This window comes from Zootoca vivipara, chromosome 1, assembly GCF_965207765.1.
Source record: "Zootoca vivipara chromosome 1, rZooViv2.hap1.1, whole genome shotgun sequence".
NCBI lineage: Eukaryota > Metazoa > Chordata > Lepidosauria > Squamata > Lacertidae > Zootoca > Zootoca vivipara.
The window spans coordinates 17,600,382-17,620,324 of record NC_142582.1 but is presented as its reverse complement, the minus strand read 5'-3'; the positions used below and the strand labels follow the sequence as shown (position 1 = coordinate 17,620,324).

General features: G+C 44.4%; 1 protein-coding gene across 7 annotated transcripts in view; it reads right to left on the bottom strand.

The window, feature by feature from the left end:
• Positions 1–19,943, bottom strand: part of MYO3B (myosin IIIB) — a 270,696-nt gene that overhangs the window by 154,035 nt on the left and 96,718 nt on the right. For all 7 annotated transcript variants that reach the window (XR_015946782.1, XM_088656726.1, XM_060281215.2 and 4 more), the window contains one exon: positions 8,724–8,879. Coding sequence is in view for 6 of the 7 variants with exons in the window: in XM_088656726.1 (XP_088512852.1) it covers positions 8,724–8,879 (156 nt within the window). In the remaining variant the exon portion in view is untranslated. The remainder of the gene's footprint in view (positions 1–8,723; positions 8,880–19,943) is intronic.

Genomic DNA, 19,943 nt, shown 5'->3' with positions numbered 1-19,943 from the left:
GTTTTCTAAATGTCAGGTAGTTGTTTATCTCCTTGACCTCCAATGGGAGGGCGTTCCACAGGGCGGGCGCCACTACCGAAAAGGCCCTCTGCCTGGTTCCCTGTAGCTTTGCTTCTTGCAGTGAGGGAACCGCCAGAAGGCCTCGGCGCTGGATCTCAGTGTCCGGGCTAAACGATGGGGGTGGAGACGCTCCTTCAGGTATACAGGACAGAGACCATTTAGGGCTTTAAAGGTCAGCACCAACACTTTGAATTGTGCTCGGAAATAGAGCACTTGGAAGGAGCTGCATTTTTTGAGGTATGTAGTCAGACACGGATGCTAGGTTTTTCTGCACTAAGGCCAGCCAGAGGTAAGGGGCTAGGTGTCAGGGACTGGGCTGAAGAGGAGAAGTGGTGAGGGGTCTCCCCCCTTCTTTTGTAGCTTCCAGAGAGGAGGAAGGCAGTCTTGATTTACAGCAGGGCTTGGAGGAAGAAAACAGTTCAGAGATAGATGAACATAAGAGTTATGCAGTGTTAGGAGAAGAGGGAGGGGAGACAGAGCAGCCAGCTGACATGTCTATGGACAGTATAACCGACCCCCCCCTTTCCCCCCAAACACGGTATTTGTTAAGGGAGCAAGAACAAAGAGTGCAGAGTCAATTGTCCACAAACGGACGCCGTAGAAGCAGGTGTTGTTGCTAGAGGGGAAGGGGCAGGAGATCAGTGCGAGCAACTCCGTTATGGAGGCATGACGGAATTCTTTGTCTTTACTATGATGACTGAATAAATCATACATAAGAACTTTCTTGTTTCATCTCTGCCTCTTGGTGCCATCAGGGGTGGGGGTGGGGGTGGGGTTAGAGGATTCCTCAAGCCTCACTGGTAGAGCAATTTGGTCGCAGGAGAGGCGATTTCAAAAACCAACAGGACTCTTTGCTCATAGAAATAGGCAGCTTGGTGCCATACTGATCTTCCAAGGTTAACTTTTCCCTGGGTCATGAGTGTAAAAGGGAACACAGTAATAATATCTGACCCCTTCATCCCACGCCAATTCCAACCAGTCCCTGCCACAGTTATTTTGGCAGGAAGCACAAGAACATAAATTAGAGACCTGCTGGATCAGGCCGAAGATCCATCTAATCATAAAAATAGCTCAACTGGTAAAAGCTTGAGACCCCCTTAATCTCAGGGTCATGAATTCGAGCCCCACGTAGGGCGGATGATTCCTGCCTTGCAGGGGGTTGGACAAGATGACCCTTGTGGCCCCTTCAAGCTCTATAATTCTGCTCACACAGTAGCCAACCAGGTGGCTATAGGAAGCCACCAAGCAGGACCTCAGCGCAAGAGCACTCTCTCCACGGGTGATTGCCAGCAATTGGCATTCAGAAACATACTGAAGATCCTTCACATCCAACATAGAAGTTAAAACATAACCATCATAACTAGTAGCCAGTTTTACTCCACCATGCATAATTTTATACAACTCTGTCTTGTCCCCCTCTTTCTCACTAAAAACTAAAAAGCTCCAAATTTGCAACCTGAGTCAGTTTCGTCCTCTTGATCATTTTAGTTTCCCGTCTCTGAATGGCTCTATTCTCCATAGATGAAATATTTTGTAAATTGAGAATGTTTACTCTAATATGCTCTCACCTATGCCAGCTCAGTTGAAATAGAGAAGCCTTGCATTGTTTCTGGGACTTGTTTAGGCATTGGTGAAGTTTCTAGGGGAAAGGCATTTCAGAGTTGAGGGGTATCCACTGAGAAGGACTCCCAAGATGCCTTTGCAATCCTTATTTGGTGCGTGGATGGGCTGCAAGTGTTGTGTTTGGATTGAGGGTCCATTATATTCACAGCCTTTTTATACTAAGCCATTTCTAATTGCTGACTTGGCTTGCAAATGAACTACTTTTCCGAATAAATAGGAAACTCCCACTGTGTTTCCCCCCCAGGGCAATGGGAAATGTCAATTTTATTACTGAAGACTTAAAAAAAACAAAACCCAACCTAAAAGCACATGCTGCTAAGCAAACTTCTTAGTCAAATATGAGAAATGGGGGAGTATCTATTGCATTTGTTTCTCTGTGCGTGTTGTACTCAGAAGGATGATACTGGAAGTATAACATCAAATTTGCTTCACGTTCGCCTACTGGCCTTATAAGTTTTCACTTACTAGTCTAGGGACTGCTAAAACCAAAGAACCACCAACTCCAGCAAGCCATGTTGGACCAAAATGGAAGATGAACACAATAATGGAAAATTTCAGCTTTGTGCAAGCTGCTTCACTATTGCTGAATCATAATGGCACGGATGGTGTCTTAGGTGGTGATAAGATTAAAGAAGAAGAACTGATGCTTTTGAATTATGGTGCTGGAGGAGAAGATCAAACCTATCCGTTCTTAAGGATATCAGCCCTGAGTGCTCACTGGAAGGACAGATCCTGAAGCTGAGGCTCCAATATTTTGACCACCTCATGAGAAGAGAAGACTCCCTGGAAAAGACCCTGATGTTGGGAAAGATTGAGGGCACAAGGAGAAGGGAACAACAGAGGACGAGATGGTTGGACAGTGTTCTCGAAGCTACTAACATGAGTTTGACCAAACTGCGGGAGGCAGTGGAAGACAGGAGTGCCTGGTGTGCTCTGGTCCATGGGGTCATAAAGAGTCGGACACGACTAAACGACTAAACAACAACAACAAGATTAAAGAAAGAGAACAACCAATGGGCATGGGCTTGGCAGCCCACTAAAGGGATGACACCCCCTGATACACACATTACACACATAGTGCTGCCACACTTTGTATTCTTCTTCTGCCACTACTGTCATGGCAGCGGCAGCAGCACCACCTACTAAGCTCCTCACCAAACCCACTTTTTGAATGGGAGGGGAGCCAAGCCTGGCTTCTGGCCCAACGTTGCCCTCAGTTCTGCCCTCTCCGTTCTCAACTTTCACATATTGAGCAGGGAAGGTCTGATGGGAGGGGCGGTTCGCTCACATTTGCTTGAATGGAAACAGACATTTCTGTGCAATCAAGGATCCTTGAAAAGGGCTAGAGTTTTCTGTGAAAGTGAAGCTGTAATACACATGCATGTTGGGTGGGATAACAACCATACACACAGGGCTGTATTAAGACCTTAAGAGGTCCTAAGCACTTTAAAGATTTTGGTGCCCCCATATAACTGGTCATGTTGCGAAGATGCCTGATTATCGTCTTCCAAAGCAACTACTCTATTCCAAACTTAAAAATGGAAAGCGTAATGCTGGTGGTCAACAGAAGATGTTTAAAGACACTCTCAAGGCAAATTTTAAAAAATGTAATATAAACACCGACAACTGGGAAACACTGGCCTGCGAGTGCTCCAGTTGGAGAACAGCCTTTACCAAAGGTGTTGTGGGCTTTGAAGACGCTTGAAGTCAGGACGCAAGGGAGAAACATGCTAAGAGGAAGACGCACTTGGCAAATCCACACCGTGATCAACTCCCGCCCAAAAACCAATGTCCCCACTGTGGAAGGACGTGGGGATCCAGAATTGGCCTCCACAGTCACTTACAGACTCATTGTTAAAACCGTGTTTATGGAAGACAATCTTACTCGGCTACGAGTGATTGCCAAAGAAAAGAAGAAAAGAAGAATTTTTTAAAGGTAAGGGAAATCAGTTTCCCCAAGTTCCTGCTTATAAAAAACAACAACTTTACCATGCTAACTTTTACCATGTTGCTAGCTTTACCACTGTCAACACATGGATATCACTTTTTCTCTCTCTGGTTGCTACCACTATAAACCATCCTTTAATCATCTGGTCTGGCCCAAACTACTCCCAATACTGGGTAGAGTAGTTCAACACTTAGGAATGGGGTCTCAGACTAATTTCCCCCCAACCAATTATGATTTTACTTAATGATTTGGGAAGACAACAAGGTAAAATTCTGACCCTCTTATGAATAGTTCCCTGGTGCTGGAAGAACTGGAGTATTGTCCTCTATTTTCTGGCGAAAGGAAATTTGCTAAGCCACACTTCCCAGAGACAAACACAATTTGCCCTAGAGTTATTGCCAGCATACACCTCATTTTCCTCCTACCTACATTGCCTTTTCCCTATGAAGGTTAACAAAAGATTCCCTCTATTTAAATGAAGAATAGCAACGTTCTGATCCATGCTCTTTCTTTCGCTGAAAAGATGGAATTGCAACACTGAGCAAGGGAAATCTTCAGCACAGTGGGAGCAGAATAGACCTGGTGACCTCAATTACAGCAGCAATACCAAACTTCCAGTGCAGTTCAAATGCTGACTAGTCCAGTACAATCACGGCAGAAAGCTCTGCTCTTGAGTATATTTCAGAGGAGTCATAATGACAACACTGGCACAACCTTAATTGCAACATCACACATGCCACGACTACAATAAGAATCTGTGTAATCATTAGCATTTACAATGTAATCAGTCTGCAAAATGGTTGCTTCCTTGCCCACAGTAGGTTTTACAGGTCTGCAATCTGTCCCCTGGTATTCGCCCAGACAATGTGTGGAGGAAACTGCATTTTAAAACCACATTCAATTCTGCACACCCATCATTTTACAACCCAATTGCTATTCCTTTTAGCTTTGCCTGGTGCTATCTATGAGTCCTAACAGGGTGTATGAAGAAAATTACAAGCTGGGCATAAGCTAGTTTCTTGCAGCTAACAGCATTCAGATTGGTAATGGAATTGACTCCAGCTGCAATACCTCCCTGTTAGAGACAGACTACTGTTCTTAAAAAGCCGTCTGATGAGAGCCAGCCTAGAGAGCCAGCATGGACCAGCAGGTAGTGTTAGCTGTTGTTCTAGGGAGTCAAACTTTTGTTTGGCTAAGACTGAATGTTACTTGTAACTCATCTTGCTAAGAGTTATATCTTGTAAAGCAGGGCAGAAATAACAATATTGTGGATGTGGCCAGAGAATCATTTACTGTCTGTGGGAGAAACAGCTTTAAAGAAAGACCATCTGTCTGTGAGTCCTGGAAGACCTGCTCCCTGCCTTGCAGGCCTTTTTTCTACCAGGCCTGGGATGGTGGTGCCCTGACTGACTCCAGCTACAAAAGCTGAGGCTGCTGAACAGACTCTTGGGTTGGGGTGTTGTTTAGGAGTTTTGTTGCTGCTGCTGCAATTGGTATTATTTTTTGCATCTTTATTTTTTGGGTTTTGTTTTATTTAAAGTGGACATTGTTCAATTTTGTTGAAATTCTTGATGTGTTTTATTTATTGTTTATGACTGTTTTTGTTATTTTGTAATTATGTAAGCTGCCTTGAGCAATATAAAAAATAAATAAAATACTGAACAGCTGTCATTCACTTGAATGTATCATGTATCATAATGAGCAGCATTGTGTAATGTACCTATCGCTGACCTCTTCTCACTTCAGACCACAAATGGATGTGGTTTGTTTGTTTGTTTTATCTTCCTTCCTTCCTTCCTTTCTCTGAACACTGTCATAATCTCCCCTTACCATGCCAATTTTGTGTTTGTATGAAATTACTGCAACTTTCAGTGCTCTGTTTACAGTCTGAAATTGTATAAGTCCAGCAGAAATACATCAAGTGGAGTTTATGGTAATGTAGTTTGGCTCTGAATTCTAAAGCCATGGCAGCTCTGTACTATGGGCCCCCGTGTTCTTAGAGCTGCACAGCAGTTCTCAAAGGGTGTGGCGTACCACACTTGTGGGGCAGAAGAGGATGGCAAATGTGGTGGGGAAATTCAAGGGCAATCAATATTATATTTTGGGAATGGCATGTTGTTATGTAGCTGCAATGTTTTATACCTTCTGGATGTGCCAGAATCATATTACAAAGCAGTTGTGTTCTATGTTATAAATCAAGCACTGCTAAGAGTTGCCTCTTTCAGCTTTTCAATGTATTTCTTATCGATAAAAAAAAATTCAGTGTGGCATGAGCAAATTTTTAATCTGAAAGTGTGATCCAAAGAAAATAGTTTGAGAACCACTGGGCTAGCGCATACATGATGAACCATTCTTAGCCCTGGCCCATAATGAACCCCGGTTTTGGAATGGAATAGGTCTTCAGCCTCCAATTCATCTGCTGGATTTCTAATGAATGATAATGTCTCAAACTGATCCTGTGCAGGAGCAGAATCTCTGGTAGAGTGGAGCATATGCCTGCGCTGCCCAGGACAGGCGCGCTCCTGAGGGGGACGGAGCACGCTCCCGAGGGTGGCAGGGAGCAGAGGGTGCCCTCCCAGGCACGGGATAGCCGCTCGGGTGTATGGAGAGGTGCACATGCCCTGCAGCCGGGGGCGGAGCAAGCCGCTGATGGCGGACATTTGGTGCGCCACCCGCCCGCGACTCCCAAGCCTCCCCTGAGCTGTCAAAATGAAGGGGGAAGGGGGGAATGCCGCTAACAAAGTGGCGCAGCTCCTGCCCTTCCCCCAACGACCCTCAGCGAAGACACCCGGGGCGGTCTGCCCCCACCCATAGCTGCCAAGTATCCCGTTTTCACCGGGAAACCCCCTTTTTTCCTACCGTTTCCCGGCGGTCTCCCGTATCGGTTATTATCCTGTTATTCTCCCTTAAATCCACTCCTGCCGGCGGCCATTTTTCTGGCGCCGCTATGCCCTTCTATGGGCACCAGAAAATGGTGGTGGCAGTGCCGGAAGTCGCCTTTACTTGTATCCGATCATGCATAGAAGCGACTTCCGGCGCTGGCATTTTCTGGTGCCCATAGAAGGTCAAAGTGCCGCCGGAAGTTGCGTCTACGCAACCTCCGGTGTTGCGCAGCTGCCGATCCCAGATTTTTCCATCCAGGACTTGGCAGGTATGCCCCCACCGCACCCCCTTCCTCCGCCCCTGACAGTCGGAGCAGAAGTCCAGGAATCCATTTGGTAGACATCTCTACCAGACATTGTATTCAGTATAGCACCTAGGTAGCCACAGACTACTATACTTCATTATAGCAATGATATCCACCTATTGCAGTCTGAAGTGACAGGTCCCTGTTCCACCTCAGAGTTCTCTACATTCTGCTGGTGCACAGACCAGGCCTCCTACAGCGAACAAGTGGGCTTTTATCACCCATCTAGGTATACTCTCAAAACAGATTATGAAATGAGAAATGTGGCCAGTGCACTCAGAGTCTTTTATTTTCTCTATCTGAGTGTGGAATCACGTGTCTACGTTTTTCATTAGTGTTTGGCGCAGCAGCCAAGTTTGCGCCTTATGGCAGGCTTTTTTCTTTTGAAATTGCAAACAGCAGCCATCAACAGGGAGAGAATTCATGAGACAGTTTGCTTAAAAACAAGGAGGGGGAGATGGAAGAGAAACATAAAAGACGAGCCTCCTAAAGCGAGTCTGACTTCTAAACCCTTGCTTTAGAAGCATGTGGAATAATTCCAGTTGCAGTGAAATTAGGAAAGTCACACTCACCTTGAAACTGCATCTATTACTTTGTTTTTAAAGTTGTTGTTGTTGTTGTTGTTTTTTTTTAAAAGGCCTTGGGTTTTCAAATAGCACATTCACTCTGGCTGGATATGCGCACACATTTTTATGACTTATGAATCATGACATTTAATTTTCTTCATCAACATTAGCAGGTATTTATTTACAATAATGGTGTACAGCTTATCTAGCAGCCAGAAAAATTTCATATTGCAAAATGATTGCAGAGCAGAGGAAGAGCCTTCATTTGCATTTAAATTCACTGTGAAAACAGCGAAATCCTGCCACCCTCTGGACAACCATGAAACCAAGAGATATTTCCTGCAGCTAGCCCTAGACTGGACTGGAAAAGAAGGTTTTCCTGGTGAATATTAAGTACCCAGCTATATACGAATACTAGTGGTAAAATTAGGCCAATGGTTAACCAAAACATCAAGGTTTGGACCCTGAATGTTTCACCACTGTCACTTTATTATTCACATTTTGAATCTTCTGCCCTCCCTCCCCTCCCGAAAATCACAAAAATGAGCATGTTCCCTGCTAAGAGTTCATTTATTGATTAATGAACACTTGCATGCTATTGTTAGTCTTAGCAGTAAATCTAGGAAACTATAGGAATGTGACGCTTCCATTATGGCTGAATGCGATTAAAAGACATGAATGAGAAAGTTGTTTCCCACTGTCTTGAAGCTCTCCATTTATATGGAATGTTGTAATTACTGTATGTAAGGATCCATAATAATTAGAGCAATATAGCAGCTCTAGTTAGGGGTAAACCTGTCATACATAAGAACTGATGGCTCCAGCTTACCTTCCAAGTCCAGAATCTGGGACCGGCAGCCGTGTGACACCTGAAGTTGCATCGACGTAACTTCTGGTGTCGCTTTGCCCTTCTATGGGCACCAAAAATGGCTGCCGCTGGCTTCAAAAGTAGCTTCTACGCATGACCGGAAGTGCGTCAACGCGACTTCCAGTGTCGGCGGCGGCCATTTTTGGTGCCCATAGATGGTAAGTAAAAACGAGGGTTTCCCGGGGAAAACGGGGTACTTGGCAGCTATGGGCTCCAGATGGGGCAAGGCAGCCCCATGGTCACTAAGATGCTTCTAGCTGATTCAAGTGCAGCACAGATGAGCGTCATCGATGGGAATGCCCATTGCGATGTTCCTTCGGTTGGGGCACACTGATCTTTCTTGCTGGACAAGGGCAAAAATCTTTAAGGCATTATATGATATCTGTGTATGCAATATACAGTATGCCTCACAATTAAAAGTCATACATTTCTGGAACTTTGTAATACGGCTATAGCAAAATTGAACAGTACCTTGTCTTGGCTACGGAGCCTAAATGTTGTTGTGCTTGAATGAGATCTGCCAGCTGTTTTTGGAGTGCCATGTCTCTGCCATGGACCTGCCTTATGAAAGGATGTTCTAAAAGGTGAGTGACAGATGGGCGTTTTTCGAAGTCCTTGATTAGGCACCTGAAAAATGCAGCAGTTAAGTTACTTATACACAGATGGACACAAACATTCAGTTCTGTTAGAAACTGTTTACTTATTTCATAAAAATTTACACACCACTTGATTGTAACAGGTCACAAAGCAATTTACAAAAGATAAAACAGTAAAAAAAAAAATCAAGGGGATTTTTATTTTTGTAACCCTACTTTAAAACATACAAGATTTAGGCCCAGAGATGGAAAGAAGTCCCTATCAGCAAAGAATTGCAGGTCAAGTGGATGGATTATGCTGAAATGGCTAAAATGACTGGAAGAATCAGAAATCGGGAAGACCAAAATTTTAACAAGGAATGGGGAAAATTTATAACTTATCTTAAAGACCATCATAAACAGTTAAGATCGTTAGTAGGATTGCAATATCACTTGTAGTTTAATGGCAAATTTAGGACACAATGGAGAGGTAAAAGATTTGGATTATCATAAAAGATGCAGGAGGAAATGATTAACAATAGGACCCACAAAGGGGAGGAGGGAAGTCCAGGAAATTCTTTGGAATCTTGTTTTTATGTTGTTTGTTGGCTATGTGTAAAATTTTAATCTGAAAAACCAAATAAATAAACTACACACACACATACACACACCATATTTTTTCCATGTATAAGACTATATTTCCCCCCTATTTTTTCAAGTTTAAGACTGCGGGTCGTCTTATACACGGATAGTGTATAAGACGGGGGCGTGTTATACATGGAAAAATACGGTGTGTATATAAAACATACAAAATCTAAAATACCTAAACAGATTACAATTACTCTACTACCCACTGTTTATTTCTGCTATTTTGCTTTTAGATACAGACTCTAATAATGTGTGAAATGCTTGGGTGTCTTATATGTGGGAGCAAGTATCTCAACAGAGTCACTAAACTCCAAAACCCACCCACATGAAAACAAAGACCACCACAGCCAATCACAAATGAACAACCACGCCCTAGGCCAACTCCAACCTCTCTCACCACCAAAGGAACACAAGCAAACAAAAGAGAACCTACACAAGCAACGCTGACATCAAACACTACATATATTAAGTAAAATAGAAGCATCGCCACCCAACCCCAACCAACCAACCTCCCCGTCTACCTCTCTTCCCCCCTTCTTCCCAATGTCTCAACAAATGAAACTGATTTGTAAAAATGATCAATGGGAAAAATACGAGAGAGAGAGACATTGCACATACTTTTGTAAATCAAGAAACCTTTAATAAAAATACTTTTTTAAAAAAACCAGAGTCACTAAACTTCATACAGCACTATACTTAAAAAGGACAAAATCTGAATAAAATATTGGGTGATTTCCAACATTCCCCAAGCAGAAGTCCATGTACGTGTGTCTTGAAGAGATTCTGGGTGTATGGGATAGGCTACTACAGCAAGGAGGAAAGGAGGGGGGAGTCCCGTCCTCCTCGTGGAAATCCATTCCACTCGCAGGTGAGCAGAAATTGACATCACCCCATACCCTTTAAAAATTCAGAGTGCAACATTACAACTCATGTCATAGAATCATAGAGCTAGAAGGGACTCTGAGGGCCATCGAGTCTAACCCCCTGCAATGCAGAAAACTCATCTAGGTCATACATGATGGATGGCCATCCAACCTCTACTTAAAAATGTCCAAGGAAAGATTTCACCGCCTGTTGTGGGACTCTGTTCCACATGTATTATTGAATGATAACTGAGTGAGGTGACTACCGTAGGTGCTGGTCGAATGAAACAAGCCAGCCAAAACTGACCAGAATTATTTGGCATTATATTTTAAAGGAAACACAGTCACTGTGATGCTTAGCTGTAATTGCAGTCAGAGGTCCTAATCCTGCTAATGTTATCTGAGATAAAAGTGTCACAGAAAAGAATGTTAGCACGTCAGTCATAACTAACTTCAGGGATGACTAGCTTTCGCTCAGTCTGGAGGGCTCTCAATTAGTTTATCAATATAAATAAATGGCTTAATAAAGGAAACTATCAGAAAAGAATAGTTCATTGCTAAGGCAGAAAAGACTCACAGAAAGCAGTACAAGGTAGAGAGCTTTGAAGGTCTGAACACATTCTAACTATAAAACTTGACACTGTGCAATTGGCAAGGCATAAAAGAAGCTAAAATTCAGAATAACATGGCTTCAGATTAAGCAAAAAGAATGTGTTCTAAATACAGAAATGTACTGAAGAGTCAGAAAAAATCTTTTTCAGAACACACCCTATTATATCTGATCACGTTAGTTTGTTAAACTTGATTTGGTTCAGTCGTATTAGAGAACCATTTGGGAACCAAGAGAATATAAGCTCTAATGTACCGTGATAATTATTTCCTGAATCTACCCTATAGTTTCCAAGAGTTTCATATTAGTTCCAGCCTGAACTGAATTTGTTTGACTGCGCATTTTCAGATTCACATGTTCAATTCTATATTTCAGATTTACCAATGCCCTGTGAAGCAATCGTTTTCACATAAACACTCTTAAAACTGCTTTGGGACAAGTAATGAGAGCCATTTTACACAGCCGGGCAATAAAAACCAGCATATTTTATAAGTTCAACAGGTGATCAGCATCCGTGACAATGTAGTGTTTTACACACACACACACACACACACACACACACACACACACACACACACACCCCTCAACATCTGTATTATTTCATTAATAAGAAAAGGACAAAATATACTCACGACACTAAGCCCAGCCTGTGTTAACTTGAAAGAATCATCCTTAAGTAACACCTGCCTGTTGAAATACCTTTCAAAAATAATTTGGTTGCACAGAGCTCTTCTGTATATTTCAAAGTAAAGCAGCCTAGAAAACATTCTATTTTACAAACGAGCAAGAGACTCTAGGATCCCCTGTGAACTGGAGCCTCCTAATATAAAAGCTAAAGCAACAAAAACCACCTTATATCTATCCTCCTCTCCTGCAGAGGTTATAAATACCACTCCTGCCCTCCCATGTAACGAAATCAGTCATTTGGCTTTTATAGGTTCTGTGTTTCTTTTGTTTTCTTACCCATCATTTAAAAAAAAACAAAAAAGCCACTGTGGCCCCATCTAAAAAATATTATGCTTGTCAATCTCTCTTCCAAGTTTATATCCTCCTTTGTAGAAAAGGTGAGAGACTCACTAAATACCAACTGCCAGCTACAGTAAGAGAAAACAGCAAGGCAATTGAAAACGGCCCGTTTTTAATGGCACAACTGGTTCTTTATGGCGACTTCCTAGAATTAAAGGCCAGTACGAAAAGTGAACCCATTTGAACAGTGCTGTGCATACACATTTCAGCTATGGCTCTCCTCTCTAAGCTGCCTAGAATACCAGAAGAAGTATCTGAAGAAGTGTGCATGCACACGAAAGCTCATACCAATGACAAACTTAGTTGGTCTCTAAGGTGCTACTGGAAGGAATTTTTATTATTATTTTGTTTAGAATACCAGAGCTTGCTCAGCACTGGAAACCATGAAGGAGGAAATCCAAGTAGCTTCACCTGCAGCAGCTGAGATCATAAATGGTTTCATGATGTGATGCAAAATCTTGATTACTCCATTACCATGGAAGGAATTCAAATCTTCTGGTTATGCTGACAGCGCAAGCATTTCTGCTTGTCAGATGGAACAATTCCCCCTGTCCTCCTCCAACAGGTGGGTTCTTCTTGACCAGGCATCCCCAAACTTCAGCCCTCCAGATGTTTTGGACTACAATTCCCATCTTCCCCAACCACTGCGGCCAAGACATCTGGTGGGCCACAGTTTGGGGATGCCTGTTCTTGACTCTCCAGAGAGGGTTTGGGAGAGGCAGGGGTGCACAGGGGAAGGGGGGGGGAAGTCCTATTAACAGAAACCCTCGCACTGGCTTCCATTAGTGGGCCAGGTTAGTTGAATACACAGCTCTAACAAGATGCCCATGAGAAGCCTGCCAGCAGGACCCAAGGGCAACCATTGTGGCTTTCCCCAAAGAATGCTGGGTTTTGTAGTTTAGTGAGGCTGAGAATTAGCAGCCCCTCTTCCTAGAAGACTACAACCCCCAGAACGCCTTGGGTTAAAAGCAGTGGCAGAGGATCCTCTTTTGCCATTTGAGATGAAACGGGGAGGGCTTCCCTGTTACTGCTGCCACCTGCCCCGCTGCCTATACAGTATCGCCAGGGGAGAAGCGGTGCTGGCAACAGCACCTATTTCAGGTGCGATCTCAGGTGCACTCTGCAAGATCTCACCATAAATCAGAACCAACGCCAGTCTCTTTTCTCCAATGGTGGTGGAGGTGGCGGGTGCCCATGGGGACACGGCCTCAGGGGCTTCAGCCGTGCCAGAATGACGTATAAGCTAAACAAGCTATAGCTTAGGGCCCCACTCTCTCTCTAGCAATGCTGTGGGCTTTCAAAATACGTTTTGGGGGAAATGGTTTTGGGAAATACATCATTTTAAGAAACCTAGAATGCTAAACCTTAGAAATCTCCCTGGTCTAGGGCTTCTTCAGTATATTAAAAAATGCCCAGCTTATCTTTGAACAAGAGGAAAGGTCATAATGATTGTGGTTGTGCTGCCCTACATTGTTTTTGGGGCCCCCAAAACATACTTCTTCTTAATTGTATTTCAGTTCAACAATGACTTTGATAAAATACATATTTTGTTATCTGCAAATGGCTTCAGATACCTATTAGGTATCTACCTATTACCATCCATATTAGGTATCTACCTATTAAAGGTAAAGGTAAAGGGGCCCCTGAACATCAGGTCCAGTCGTGTCCGACTCTGGGGTTGCAGCGCTCATCTCGCTCTATAGGCCAAGGGAGCCGGCGTTTGTCCGCAGACAGCTTCCGGGTCATGTGGCCAGCATGACAAAGCTGCTTCTGGCAAACCAGAGCAGCACCCGGAAACGCTGTTTACCTTCCCGCCAGAGTGGTCCCTATTGATCTACTTGCACTTTGATGTGCTTTCGAACTGCTAGGTGGGCAGGAGCTGGGACCGAGCAACGGGAGCTCACCCCGTTGCAGGGATTCGAACCGCCGACCTTCTGATCAGCAAGCCCTAGGCTCTGTGGTTTATCCCACAGCGCCACCTGGGTCCCTTAACCTATCACCGTCCATAAATTACCATATAGCATAAATTACCATATAGCATATATTCAACACAAAAAACAGCGACCATTTGTTGTTGCTGACAAAGGACAGCTGGACATATAAAGGGCCCCATTACCTTCAGTAGCTTAGGGCCTCATCAAACCCAAATCTTGCCCTGGGCTTTGGGCACCTGAGGCAGTGGGCTCACCTCGCCTAATGTCTTGGCCAGCCCCGAGGCAAAGAGAATAGCTACTATATGAGTTAAAAGTTTGTAGATATCTTAGGGAACCTACTTGCATTGAGCTCTGGATCCCCTTGATAAGTTCTGTAGCCCAGACGGTGGTTTTAGGGTGTCCTACTGAGGAGACTTTAGAACTCAGGGATGGAACCAGAAGGGCGAACTCTTTCAATATCCAAGGCAATTTCTTCATAGCAGCTGCCACTCTTCCCCCTTAAACCAATCTAGCACCCAGTCTCCAGTTCACTCAGAGGAGATTAATTTAATGTGCCATTCTCAAGCCAACCTAGCCAGCATCACATCAGCAATTGTTAAGGTTACAAAGCATGCTACTTTATGAGATGGCACTGCTAAATATAGGGCAGCACAACCACAGTCATTAGGAACTTTCCTCTTGTTGAAAGATAAGCTGGATATTTTTTAATATACTGAAGAAGCCCTAGACCAGGGAGATTGCTAAGGTTTAGCATTCTAGATTTCTTAAAATGACGTATTTCCCAAAACCATTTTCCCCAAATCATATTTTGAAAGCCCACAGCATTGCTAGCCTTATAATGAAAAGTAACCTATGGAATCAATAATATATAGCTCTAGAGAACTATCCCAGATAACCTCAGCTACACCTACTGATCAGGGGCAGATTTAGATTTGATGAAGCCCTAAGCTACTGAAGTAATGTCCAGTTGTCCTTTGTCAACAAATGGTCACTGGTTTTTGTTGTTGTTGAATGTATGCTATATGGTAATTTATGGACCTAATAGCTATCTAAAGCCATTTGCACATGTAGCCCTGCAACCAGTCTATGCAGAATGTAGGCACCCTATATACAGAAATGAGCAAACCAGTGATATTTTAGGGAGCAGGCTAGCAGGCAGGGCCCATGACTTACATCGTAGGAGCCTACACAACACAAAACACTGTTGCTGTATGTAGGTTTTATTTGTTTTTTATCTTATATTTTGGAAATGTACACCATTGGTTTTTTCCTTTAATTTGTTGGGGGGCGGGGAGAGTGGGGCCCTAAGCTGCAGCTTGTTTAGCTTATACGTAAATCCGGCACCACTACTGATAGACTGTGTGTCAGCTCACAAAGGAGAAGTTCTGTTCCATCTACAAGGGAACAAGGCCAGCCTACAAGGGAACAAGGTGTCCCTACCATAGCTGCCAAGCCTCCCATTTTTCGCGGGAAACCCCCGTATTTAAACCTGTTTCCCGCTGTTATCCCAAACAGAGAAAAATCCTGTAAATCCCCCGGATTTCCTACCTGCCAGGGAGGCTCCTTCTGCGCATGTCCGGACATGCGTAGAACCGATTTCGGGTGCCACTCTGCCCATGTCTGGGCACTGGAAATCGGGCAGAGCGGCACCAGAAGTTGCTTCTACGCATGTCCGGACATACGTAGAAGCGACTTTCGTTTCCGCGCCGCTGCTGATCCCGGATTCTTCTTACTGGGAGTTGGACTGTATGGTCCCTACCATCCCACATAGAGAAGCCAATTGGTCGGCCTTGGATTCTTTCTTCAACAATGATAAGAGGGCGATAACGTCTAACTGCTCCTAAGGCGGCTGGTTTAACAGTAGCACTTGAAGAAGACTTAAGGAGTTGCACATTAACAGTCACTTTAACAAATGTTCCTATTGACTAGTATTATGGTTCTATTTTGCCCTAATGGTGGACGACCATTGTTAATGTATGAGTAAAATATACTGAAACGCAAACAAATGCTGCGCATATTGGCCTCAACGGATGCAAATCCATCACCTAATTTGAAATTCCAGCACCTTCCATCATGTTTTCCCCAAGCTGAAAAGTAATCCTCAGAATTCATTAGTGTCATTACGTTAAACAGAGGTGGCAGCCATTAGTTGTCTGCTGGGTTACTAAAATCTAATATTACAGGTTCCTAAACACCAATTTCATTCTGTCACAATTACAGGCAGGCAAAGAGGCAGCATTTGTTAAGACGGGAACAAGCAACACAGAGGCCTAATTCACAGGCAAGCGGCTTGCATTTGGATGATAACATTGTTGAGGCAGAGAGAGCTATGTGCACAATGTAAACTGCCATTTTTCTGCAGCCAGCAAATCGGAAGAATGAAAGGGGAACCAGCTGGTGTGAACAAATATTTACGAATGAACAAACGGATAGAAAATAGATTTCACAACCGAAGCAGAGGTGGTGGCATATCTTTTCAGAAACAGATCTCCTTCACCAAAGAAGGGCAGAACAGATATAGCCCAGTATTTGCATTTATTTCTTAAACTGGAGAAAGGAGCAACATATTAACCAAGGGCAGCAGCTATCAAACTTTCCACCTTCCAGGAACAATGAGTCCACATTGAATAATCTGGTAAGCTTCCCAAAGTATGTATCTGCATGCAGTGAATAAATGTAAAGGGCTCCATGCCAGTAATCATTTCATCGGATGCGGACATCTGCAGAGAGCAGCTCGCTTGGGTAGAGATCTAGGCACATAGGCTTTCCCCCGTAGTGTGCTTGGACATCAAGGATACAGAAAGGGTACTTAATCATATAATACATAAAGGTAAAGTTAAAGGGACCCTGCCAAGTTGCTGTCAGAGAAATAAGGGACCAGGCCGGAAATAGTAGACCGGAAGTAGCGCTGCCGCCATTTTGGAACTGGGCGGAGCATGCTCAGAAGTGACTTTTGATGCTGCTTTGCCCAGTTCCAAAATGGCCACCGCGCCAGAAGTCGCACTGCAGCCATTTTGGAACTGGGCAGAGCAGCATCAAAAGTCGATTCTGAACATGCTCCGGCCAGTTCCAAAATGGCCGCCACACCAGAATAAACCGGGGGGAAACAAAAAAACCCCGTTTTTTCAGCTAGGAACAGCTGGAAAAACGGGGATTTCCCAGGGAAAAGGGGAGACTTGGCAGCTATGAGGTCCAGTCGTGGGCAGCTCTGGGGTTGTGGTGCTCATCTCGTGTTATTAGCCGAGGGAGCTGGCGTACAGTTTCCAGGTCATGTGGCCAGCATGACCAAGCCGCTTCTGGCGAACCAGAGCAGCGCGCACGGAGGAGCAGGGACCGAGCAACGGGAGCTCACTCCGTCGCGGGGATTCAAACCGCCGACCTTCCGATCAGCAAGCCTTAGGCTCTGTGGTTTAACCCATAGCACCACCCATGTCCCATATAATACATGAAGAGGGCTTTAAAGGAAACTGAATACTCCACCCATCTGACTGGATTGCCCTAGCCACTTTGGGCAGCTTCAAACATATATAAAAACATAATAAAACATTAAACATTAAAAAAGACCTTCCCTATACAGGGCTGCCTTCAGATGGCTCTGATAACTTCATATCCTCCAAAATTTCACCAATGAAAATAGGGGCGTCCTACCATACCCCCCCTCCCAATATTTCACCAATGAAAATAGGGACATCGTAGGGAAAAGTGGGACATTCCAGGATCAAATCAGAAACTGGGACAGCTTCTGTAAATCTGGGACTGTCCCTGGAAAATAAGGACACTTGGAGTGGCTGACATTGAGAACAAGGTACGGTACTTGCTGTGGGTCACTCGCTTTTTCTCCTTTAATGCTTTGCTGTCATATATTAAATTTACTCCAACCCTGAGAGCCAGAAAGTTGAAGACAAAGTTCTTATGAGGTGATGATGGTTTGTAACAAGCTGCTGGATATTTCCAATAATGGCTGTAGTCCTAATCCTGTGATGGCTTCTTGGGAAGTCAACATGGAACACAGTATTGCTAGTTTTGCTATGAAAAGTTGGTAACACGATCTTCAGTCCAAAGTTTCCCAGAATGGCTCAAGAGATTTAAAACCAACAGAATACAAATCACATGATTTCTAAAGTTAACAAAATCAGCATAAAAACAGACCCAAACTGTTCTGGATCTTGTGAAAGACTTGTGTGTGGGGGGGGGGGAACTCAGCTGGTGCCAAAAGGACATCAAATTTGAAATACCGTAAGACATGTTTTTCTGAGGAGAGTACATTCCAGAGCCAGGAGGCCATGGCAGAAAAGGCCCTGTCCCCTCAATGGCCACCACCGGCCTCACTTCTGAGGGTGGGGAAACAGGCATCTAATTATCTTAATACCTGGAGCAGGTTCATGAGTGAAAAGGTGAACCTTTCTATGCCCTGATCCCAACCTGTTCAGGGCTTTAAAGGCAAGAGCCACAACCCAGCTCCAAGCAGCCTTCAAAGTCAGGTCCACATAAAATGTTTTACAGTAGTCAAAACAAGATGTAGGGGTGCGGGTGGCACTGTAGTCTAAACCCAATTGGAAGGTTTGCCAATCAGAAGGTTTGCAGTTCGAGTCCCTACGATGGGATGAGCTCCCGTTTGTCATGGTCCGGTCGGCGGGCGGTTGAAGCCCTGGCTGAGGACATCAGGACCAGAGGCAAGATGGTGGTCTAGAAGCAGGAACAGGTGCAGGGCTGAGGGTCCAGCAGCAGGCAGTCGCAGGGTCAAGGAGCAAGGTGTCGGCAAGGTGAAGGTCCAAGGGTCGAGGAGCAAGGCGAAGGATCAAGGAACAGAAGGCCAGATGCAGCAAGGCAGCGATAGTGTTGCTGTGGCAAAGAGCTGAAGGAAAATGCTGAGCTTTTATCCCTCCCAGCTCTTGCCACCAGGTGCAGAGAGTTATCAAGTGGCCTCACCTGAGTGGCCACTCCTTGCTTCTCCAGCACAAGCTGAGGCAGGCCCCAGTCCTGCAAAGCACTACAGGCCCCAGAGCCTGACTCCTGCCCATACTCCTGACACCGTTGTTCAGTCCCAGCTCCTGCCCACCTAGCAGTTCAAAAGCACATCAAGTGCAAGTAGATAAATAGGTAGTGCTCTGGTGGGAAGGTAAACGACGTTTCTGTGCGCTGTTCTGGTTCACCAGAAGCGGCTTAGTCATGCTGGCCACATGACCCGGAAGCTGTCTGCGGACAAACACCGGCTGCCTCGGTCTATAGAGTGAGATGAGCGCACAACCCCAGAGTTGTCCGTAACTGGACCTAACGGTCAGGGGTACCTTTACCTTTAAACAAGACGTAATAGCAAAGCAAGTCACATCTGTAGCAGGCAGCTGCATGTCACAAAATCAGCTGCAACTCAGATGTTAATTTTCCCCTCCATTAAACACTTCAGCAGTCCCACCAAGAATTCTCCTGATAAGAAAGCCGAACCGCTCTGTACTCCCCTGAGGCAAATCCCCTTACACTGATGACAGACGGGGAGGTGGATGGAATTATTTCCTCCTGCGCATATAAACAATAATGACAAATGTCCATCTCCAGTCTTACAAAACTCTTTTCCGAATCTTTAAAATCTCATCCAGCTTTTAAATTGGAACTACAGAGACATTAATAGTCAAAGGAGGTCCTAAGATTATACCAGTTGCTCACAGAAATGGCAGGGCGGAACAGCTATATCCTTCTACATACACCACAGCCTCATCAGAGATGTTGAATCCATTTTAGTGAGAGAACGAGATAAATTCAAAACAACAAGCAATCCAGCAACACAACAGCAGAAACGTTTATTATTATTATTATTTTAAGCCAGGTTTTTCAAAGGCTTAATGGTTGTCGCAGTGGGGATGGGAAGGGTAAACAGGCACAGGGGAATTTTGCTGACTGAGGCAATGAACAAGTTACCCCTCCCATTTAATGTACAGAAGCTGACTGGACCAGCAGTTAAATATGGATTCAACATATTGCGTTACTTCGGAGGGCAGCAGGCTAGTATAGGAGCACAGGGCTTCTTCTTATTTGGCGAT